This window comes from Cololabis saira, chromosome 13 (assembly GCF_033807715.1).
Source record: "Cololabis saira isolate AMF1-May2022 chromosome 13, fColSai1.1, whole genome shotgun sequence".
In the NCBI taxonomy this organism is placed as follows: Eukaryota; Metazoa; Chordata; class Actinopteri; order Beloniformes; family Belonidae; genus Cololabis; species Cololabis saira.
This window is the reverse complement of record NC_084599.1, coordinates 46,166,817-46,176,630: the sequence shown is the minus strand read 5'-3', so window position 1 is coordinate 46,176,630 and position 9,814 is coordinate 46,166,817. Positions and strand designations below refer to the sequence as shown.

At 39.3% G+C, this 9,814-nt stretch overlaps 1 protein-coding gene across 5 annotated transcripts in view; it reads right to left on the bottom strand.

The window, feature by feature from the left end:
• Window positions 1-345: 345 nt before the first annotated feature.
• The window catches only part of eef1db (eukaryotic translation elongation factor 1 delta b (guanine nucleotide exchange protein)), a 28,299-nt gene continuing 18,830 nt past the window's right edge, over window positions 346-9,814 (bottom strand). For 3 of the 5 annotated variants that reach the window (XM_061738917.1, XM_061738914.1, XM_061738918.1), the window contains 5 exons: window positions 8,558-8,648; window positions 7,088-7,191; window positions 6,790-6,993; window positions 4,834-5,028; window positions 346-460 (listed from right to left, as the gene is read on the bottom strand). In XM_061738917.1, coding sequence (XP_061594901.1) covers window positions 422-460; window positions 4,834-5,028; window positions 6,790-6,993; window positions 7,088-7,191; window positions 8,558-8,648 — 633 coding nt within the window. In that variant the 3' untranslated portion in view covers window positions 346-421. Of the gene's footprint in view, window positions 461-4,833; window positions 5,029-5,429; window positions 5,582-6,789; window positions 6,994-7,087; window positions 7,192-8,557; window positions 8,649-9,814 lie in introns of those variants that run through there. The other 2 variants (XM_061738916.1, XM_061738915.1) reach the window with 2 other exon arrangements.

Genomic DNA, 9,814 nt, shown 5'->3' with positions numbered 1-9,814 from the left:
ATGGCATAGATAAATAGATAAATAGACACACACCAACCCCAACATGTGTGAATAAATGTGCATGTGTGTGTGTATCTATGATCTAGATATATCTAGATATCTAGATCATAGATATCTAAATATATCTAGATATAGATATCTATCTAGAGATATATTTAGATATCTATATCTAGATATAGATATCTATATCTAAATATCTATATCTAGAGATATATTTAGATATCTATATCTAGAGATATCTATATAGATATCTAGATAGATATCTATATAGATATAAAAACGTATGTATAGGTGTGAGTAGAACTGATGTAACCAGATTCTGAATCAAACCAAACGTTCAACAGATTTCAGTGCAGAGTTTTTTATTATCATCATTAACGTAGAACCAGCAGAAGGACGGAGGAGACGGAGGAGACGGAGGTCAGATCTTGTTGAAAGCTGCTACGTCGACGCTCTGGACCTGAAACACAGGAAACGGGACGTCACCTTTCACAATAAAAGCTCATCACGTGGCCTCGTCCCCGGCCGACGTTACAGAGTTTAAACCTCCTAAACATCTGTCAGGACTTCCTTCCATCTGTCCAACGCCCAGAGGTGGAAAAAGTACTGAAAAATTGTAATTGAGTAAAAGTATCTTTACTTTGCTTAAATTCTACTCAAAGTAAAAGTAAAAGTACTCATCTAAAAATTTACTCGAGTAAAAGTACAAAAGTACTTCATTTAAAATGTAATTTGAGTAAAAGTTACTTTCAGTTACTTAATGCAAAAAAAGGATGAGTCACGAATCAAATCCAGCACAAGTTGTTTTAATTAACTTCGAGGCATATTAAAGTACACATCCACACTTGTAAAAGCTCAGCTGAGCTCAGTAACATGATCCTTTTAGTAGTATTCAAACACAAAATAAAGTGCCCAATGCCCCCCGGATCCTGCTATTCACAATAAACCCATATAAAATGCCCACAAGATTTTCACCATAAATTTTGTACTCAGTAACGTGAGGGGGTTCAAATGTAGCGAAGTAAAATACTTGGGTCAAAATGTACTCGAGTAAAAGTAAAAATTACATATTTCAAAAACTACTTAGAAAATTACAAATTACTCATAAAAAGTACTCAATTACAGTAACGTGAGTAAATGTAATTTGTTACTTTCCACCCCTGCCAACGCCTAAGACCATTCTGCCTCAAATCCACCGGAACATCCGTCATCTCAGGAGCTTCAAGTATAAATTCATCCTGAGACAATTATTATCTAAAAACAATCAGTTTTAACAGCTAAACGTGTCCGTGCTGCTGTCGGCCATGAGGCTTTACGAGTGTTTTACATATTATTTATACATATTTACAGTACTATGATAGCATGTCTTATTTAAGTTATTAGTTAATGGACATTTTCTGTGTAAACACCAAAATATCAATGAAAAACACCTGGAAAAGGTTTAAAACTGTCACCAAAGTGCAAATGTTTATGATAAAGCCTTAACTTTAAAACCGTCTATTTCACGTTAGTGAACAGGTCGTGTTTATAAACTGATGTAACACCAGACCATCACTGTAGCTGCACGTTACAATTACTATAATTATTACTTCTTATTCTGGAAATGTAATATTTCCACTAATGCTGATTTCTTATTTTAAATGTAATATTTCCACTAATACAGATTTTTTTTATTTTAAATATATTTACACTAATGCAGATTTTTTTATTTTAAATATATTTACACTAATGCAGATTTTTTTATTTTAAATATATTTACACTAATGCAGATTTTTTTTTTATTTTAAATATATTTACACTAATGCAGATTTTTTTATTTTAAATATATTTACACTAATGCAGATTTTTTTATTTTAAATATATTTACACTAATGCAGATTTTTTTTATTTTAAATGTAATATTTACACTAATGCAGATCTTTTATTTTAAATGTAATATTTACACTAATGCAGATTTTTTATTTTAAATGTAATATTTACACTAATGCAGATTTTTTTTTATTTTAAATATATTTACACTAATGCAGATTTTTTTTATTTTAAATTGTAATATTTACACTAATGCAGATTTTTTTTATTTTAAATGTAATATTTACACTAATGCAGATTTTTTATTTTAAATGTAATATTTACACTAATGCTGATTTTTTATTTTAAATGTAATATTTACACTAATGCAATTTTTTATTTTATTTTAAATGTAATATTTACACTAATGCAGATTTTTATTTTTATTTTAAATGTAATATTTACACTAATGCTGATTTTTTTTATTTTAAATGATATATTTCCACTAATGCAGATTTTTTATTTTAAATGTAATATTTACATTAATGCTGCTTTTTTACTTTAAATGTAATATTTACACTAATGCAGATTTCTTATTTTAAATTTAATATTTACACTAATGCAAATTTTTTATTTTACATTGTTTTTGTCTTGGAAATGAAGCCAAAATAAGGTTTTAAGATGCTTGTTGTTGGTCGTGTTCAGTGTCTGAAGCAGAAATAGCAGAAATAAAGACGTCTACCGTTATTTTGTCTCCGTCTCTCTCTCATCTACCGGTTCTTCCCACCAGGGTCGAACTAGAGTAGATACTTTTCTGTTTCTACTCTGCTGAGACAAACTAACAACATTAAAAAGCTTCTCTCTCTCTCACGTTTAACTTGATATGGAACACGAGCCCCAGACCAGCAGCACATCCATCAACAACACCCTATGGGGTAGTTTCCAACTGAATGATATTCATGACAAATGCCCAAGGACGACATTTACATCTGACTGTAAATACCCTTTAATTGCTTTTTGTCTCTCACTTGGCTTGTTTATTCCTGCCTTTTCTACTTTGAACTTACTGTATAAAAGTCATGATTCCAACCACTCTGGGTCAGCACACCAACCCAGACACGCTCTGTAGGTCTGCTCACCGCCGGCTACTGAATAAACTCTCTACAACACAGACTAAAACTCTCTACACCACAGACTAAAACTCTCTACACCACAGACTAAAACTCTCTACACCACAGACTAAAACTAAATACACCACAGACTAAAACTCTCTACACCACAGACTAAAACTCTCTACACCACAGACTAAAACTCTCTACACCACAGACTAAAACTCTCTACACCACAGACTAAAACTCTCTACACCACAGGCTAAAACTCTCTACACCACAGGCTAAAACTCTCTACACCACAGACTAAAACTCTCTACACCACAGACTAAAACTCTCTACACCACAGACTAAAACTCTCTACACCACAGACTAAAACTAAATACACCACAGACTAAAACTCTCTACACCACAGACTAAAACTCTCTACACCACAGACTAAAACTCTCTACACCACAGACTAAAACTCTCTACACCACAGACTAAAACTCTCTACACCACAGACTAAAACTCTCTACACCACAGACTAAAACTCTCTACACCACAGACTAAAACTCTCTACACCACAGACTAAAACTCTCTACACCACAGACTAAAACTAAATACACCACAGACTAAAACTAAATACACCACAGACTAAAACTCTCTACACCACAGACTAAAACTCTCTACACCACAGACTAAAACTCTCTACACCACAGACTAAAACTCTCTACACCACAGACTAAAACTCTCTACACCACAGACTAAAACTCTCTACACCACAGACTAAAACTCTCTACACCACAGACTAAAACTCTCTACACCACAGACTAAAACTAAATACACCACAGACTAAAACTAAATACACCACAGACTAAAACTAAATACACCACAGACTAAAAAAAAAGAAAACGTACGAAAAAACGCACGAAAAAACGTACGAAAAACGCACGAAAAAACGTACGATTAAACGCACGAAAAACGTACGAAAAATCGTACGAAAAAACGCACGAAAAAACGTACGAAAAAACGCCTCAAAAAACGTACGAAAAACTGTACGAAAAAACGTACGAAAAAACGCACGAAAAAACGCACGAAAAAACGTACGAAAAAACGTACGAAAAACGTACGAAAAATCGTACGAAAAAACGTACGAAAAAAGATACGAAAAAACGCACGAAAAAATGCACGAAAAAACGTACGATTAAACACACGAAAAAACGTACGAAAAACGTACGAAAAAACGCACGAAAAAACGTACGAAAAAATGCACGAAAAATCGCACGAAAAAAACTAAAACTCTCTACACCACAGACTAAAACTCAGCTGCAGCTTCCTATCCTGATGATCCGGTGTTTAAATGGTTCCTGGTAAACGGTACTCACCAGGTCTTAAATGGTTCCTGGTAAACGGTACTCACCAGGTCTTAAATGGTTCCTGGTAAACGGTACTCACCAGGTCTTAAATGGTTCCTGGTAAACGGTACTCACCAGGTCTTAAATGGTTCCTGGTAAACGGTACTCACCAGGTCTTAAATGGTTCCTGGTAAACGGTACTCACCAGGTCTTAAATGGTTCCTGGTAAACGGTACTCACCAGGTCTTAAATGGTTCCTGGTAAACGGTACTCACCAGGTCTTAAATGGTTCCTGGTAAACGGTCGGTACTCACCAGGTCTTAAATGGTTCCTGGTAAACGGTACTCACCAGGTCTTAAATGGTTCCTGGTAAACGGTACTCACCAGGTCTTAAATGGTTCCTGGTAAACGGTACTCACCAGGTCTTAAATGGTTCCTGGTAAACGGTACTCACCAGGTCTTAAATGGTTCCTGGTAAACGGTACTCACCAGGTCTTAAATGGTTCCTGGTAAACGTCTCGGTACTCACCAGGTCTTAAATGGTTCCTGGTAAACGGTACTCACCAGGTCTTAAATGGTTCCTGGTAAACGGTACTCACCAGGTCTTCAAACTTGGTGATCTCGTCCTCCAGCAGGTCCGTCCCCACCTTGTCGTCCTCCACCACGCAGGAGATCTGCAGCTTGTTGATGCCGTAGCCGACCGGCACCAGCTTGGAGGCCCCCCAGAGCAGCCCGTCGGCTACGACCGACCGCACACACGTCTCCAGCTGGGACATGTCCGTCTCATCGTCCCACTGGAGAGAGACGGTTATTAGTTCATGTCCCAGACCGGACACACGTCTCCAGCTGGGACATGTCCGTCTCATCGTCCCACTGGAGAGAGACGGTTATTAGTTTATGTCCCAGACCGGACACACGTCTCCAGCTGGGACATGTCCGTCTCATCGTCCCACTGGAGAGAGACGGTTATTAGTTTATGTCCCAGACCGGACACACGTCTCCAGCTGGGACATGTCCGTCTCATCGTCCCACTGGAGAGAGACGGTTATTAGTTCATGTCCCAGACCGGACACACGTCTCCAGCTGGGACATGTCCGTCTCATCGTCCCACTGGAGAGAGACGGTTATTAGTTCATGTCCCAGACCGCACACACGCCTCCAGCTGGGACATGTCCGTCTCATCGTCCCACTGGAGAGAGACGGTTATTAGTTCATGTCCCAGACCGCACACACGTCTCCAGCTGGGACATGTCCGTCTCATCGTCCCACTGGAGAGAGACGGTTATTAGTTCATGTCCCAGACCGCACACACGCCTCCAGCTGGGACATGTCCGTCTCATCGTCCCACTGGGGTCAAGAGGATCAGATTTAGTTTTTAACACATTCCGTTTTCAGGGATTAAAGCAAAAAAATATTTTGGAGAATCTTTTTTCAGGCCAGTTCTTATTCCTCCAGTTCCTCCAGTTCCATCTTTGCAGCAACTTTAAGAACTTTTTCTGCCGAGCGGCCGCTTCCCAAAGGTTTCAAGTAAAAAGGTTAAATGCTTTATTAGCCCTTCTGTTTTCTAATACAGCATTAAGGTAGGGCTGTTCGATTAATCGATTTTAAATCGTAATCGCGATTATGTAATTAGAACGATGTTAAAACGTGAAAATCGTAAAATCGATTTTTCCCTCAGAGATAAAACTTTATTTTTTATTATATTTTTAAAAACTTTTTCAACTTATTTTACAGAGTTTTGCACTTTATTCATTCATTTTTGGTTTAATAAGAGCAAAGTTTGCACTTAAAGCCCAATGGGGCAAATGTTCAATAAAAAAACAGCATATTTGAAATCATTTCTTTGCCTTTTGTCAATTCACAAAATAATCAATCGAAAATCGGATTTTGAGAGAAAAAAAAAAATCGAGATTTTATTTTTGGGCAAAATCGAACAGCCCTACATTAAGGTGTAAAAAGACTTTAATCAAGACTATTTAATTACTCGAGACCAATAGCATTTTACAGGAGGAAGGTGATCACAAATTCGTCTGATTGGAGTCGTCATTGATGAACCAGAGACTCAAGGCAGACGGAAAATTACTGGAATCTGCCTGTTTCTTTTCAATATAATTGTTGATTCTATAATCTGACCTTGACAGAGCAGTTTGGCCGGCTGCTCCAGTCACAATCTCCCTGGTGGAATGTAAACAGGTGACTCTGCCCCCACTAGCCCTCCCCTCTCAGGAACATCTGTGTACCTGTTTCAGAACTGACCGAGCCGTCTGATAACATCAAGGACATTGGCTGAGAGCAGCTCTGAGGGAAGTTCACGACTTATCGCTACACACACACACACACACACACACACACACACACACACACACACACACACACACACACACACACACACACACACACACACACACACACACACACACACACACACACACACACACACACACACACACACACACACACACACACACACACACACACACACACACACACACACACACACACACACACACACACACACACACACACACACACGTGAATCAGCAGAACCAACCCACCGGTTTGACGTCCAGCAGGATGGAGGACTTGGCGATGAGCGCGGGTTTCTTGGCCTTCCTCTGGGCGTACTCTCTTATCCTCTGCTCCTTCAGTTTCTCCGCCTCGTCGTCGTCATCGCTGCCAAACAGGTCCATGTCGTCATCATCATCCTCCTCCTCCTCTTCTTCATCTTTAACCGGAGTCTTCTTCTGGACAACGTTTCCCTGGAGAGTTAACATTAAATTAACGACAGATGCAGACGGAGATATGGATGCTGGAGGATGTTGGACCCACGTTTGTGGAGGATGTTGGACTCACGTTTGTGTAGGCGACTGGAGCAGCTGCTGCTGACGGAGGAGGTTTCTCCAGGACGGCGACTCGACTTTCCAGTTTGGAGAGAGCGGCGCGTAGATCCCCGACCACTGCAGAGACACCAGAAGATCAGAAACACGGTCACCACCCTACACTCAGATCCAAATCCAATTTAAAATGTTATTACTTGCGTATAAAGCCCAAAACGGCTTAGCTCCGCAGTATTTACAAGACCTGATAGTGCCTTATGTTCCTGGCAGAGCTCTCCGTTCTCAGAGTGCAGGTTTACTCGTAGTTCCTAGAGTATCTAAATGTAGATTTGGAGGGCGGGCGTTCTGCTATCAGGCACCATTAGGAGGCTGAGGCTGACACCACCTCCACCTTTAAAACTAAACTTAAAACCTTTCTGTTTAGTAAAGCCTATAGTTAGTGTTTAGTAAACCTCTAGCTGGTGTTGGTAAATCTCTAGGTAGTGTAAACTCTAGTGTGTTAGAGTCAGTAGTTATAGTTGCAGCTATAGAACAAGACTATAATAGTTAGTCTCAAATATAGCTTGGTGGTAGATATGCTGCTATAGGCTTATGCTGCAGGGGGCACCGACATGATCCGCTGGGCGGTGCCTCTCACCCTTCTTCTCCTCTCCTCTTCCCTGCCTCTCTTCTCCATTTCCATTTTTATTTATTATAAATATCTCATAGCTATCATTTTTGTCCATTGTTCCTGTAGTTTCTTGTGCCGGCCCCCCCTTTTTTCTCTTTTGTGCATGTTTGCAGGCTGGAGCCTCGGGAGCTGCGTTCTGGCCTGTGTTCCCACCCCCCCCCCGGTTAACCATTGCTGCTTCCACCTGCCTACGTGGATGTCTGCTGTTGCTGCTGAAAATTGAATTGAATTGAATAGATAAACAGAGACCATGTCTGAAGCGTGGAAACACTATAAACTTGAACTATAAAACTAAACACTATAAACTTGAAAGCGAAGGCAGCCCAACAGCCAAGTACAATGTTTGCCAGGCGGAGATTTGGCGTGGAGGAACGAACAGGTCTTTGTTCAACACGACAAACCTTATTCACACCTGAAGACCAAGTATGAAAAGACATAGTGAATCCGTCGCCGCAACTAATACAGCCGACTGTGAGGTTAATTAACCTTTAAACTAGTTTTTGTCTTTATGAAACTGTCACATGCTTTGTTAACAGATGTCACACCAGCCACTTCCTGATCTGCTCAGGTTTTGGACTGCTCTGCGTTGGTTTAGCGCAGAACCATAATCTTCAGTGTGTTTCTAACTTCTCCTCAGTCCTGCAGTTAGAAATGCTGGTTAATGAACGGTATTTATGGACTCAGTTGGACATCAGTGAAGTGTGAAATGCACCGCCGCCACTGCATGATGAACAGAACCCAATCCTGGTCCAGAGGAGGAAAACGTCTTCAAGCTTTAAAATATAATATTAAATGAATAAAAGAATGACGGCCCACCTTTGTGCAGAGTGCTGTTCTCCAGCTCCAGACCTTTGATACGGGAGACGAGCTCGGCCTGCTCCGCCGCGCTGCTGCTGTTCTGGACCGGCTGGTGGACGAACCGGAGACAGAGGTCAAACAAGGTCAAACAAGGAACCACGGTTAAAGGAGGGGTTTAATTCAGGATTAATTATTCAGAATTAAATAATTCAGAATTAAACTATTTTCCTCGGAGTTTACATGGAAATAGTAATTCTGAATTGAGGTTTCCATGGAAACACGTTTGATGGTCTTTGTAGCAGCTAAAAATAACATTCTTGATTTGCTTAATTATAATGGTACTTTAAGTTTAAGTTATGGATACGTTGAAATTATACTTGTGTTACGTCATCATGTTGGGGCTTATAGGTGTGGCTTTAATTTGTTGGTGGGTTGGTTTGATTGTGTGGTGGCGGGTGGAAGACAAACGAAAGCGTTCATATCGTAGGCTGATATATTTTTTGTTGACCGTCACCGTTTTTGCTTTGCTTCAGCCACGCAAATATTCATTGTTTAGTTTATTTTTGCACTATAATAATCGATTGCTGCCAAGTGATTTTTGTTACAATAAACCTGGACCAGTTTAAGCACCAATTCAACTGACTTTTATTTTTTCCCATTCTTTGAGTGACGCGTCAGCAAGCGGCCTCAGCGGCCTTTTTTGTTCCTACAGTCTTTCTCCAATTCCTCTCCAGGTCTGGGGGTTGGGAAGGTTCTGATTGGATAGGGGGGGGACCGGAAGTTAAACTACCGGAAGTTAAACTAACTTAGCCGCTACAACTTTGAAAAGATCACAATGTTTCCTGTTTCCATGTGTTCTTTTAATGATGTATATTTATTAAATAAATGTCTCTGCTCTTGACCAGCGTTTACTGCTGCTGCATCTGGAAACTTTGTTAGGAAAACCAGCCCAGTGGAATATAAGGTCATGGAGACAGACGGGGAGGGAACGAGCAGAAAGAAAGACCGGGATTCATTTAAAGAGGAATGAGTGGATACATTTTTATTTTAATGTATTTATTTATTTTATTTTAATTTAATTATTTTGTATTATTATTTTTATTTTATTTTTTATTTAATTTTATTCATTTATTTTTATTTTTTATTTATTTATTTTATATTTCATTTAAACTTTTTTTTTCTTTGTTTTTTTCTTTGAGTGTTTACATGATCGCAGAATTATTCTATTGGGATTTAAAATCGGAATAAACCGGCCACTTACTTCGGAATTAAGTT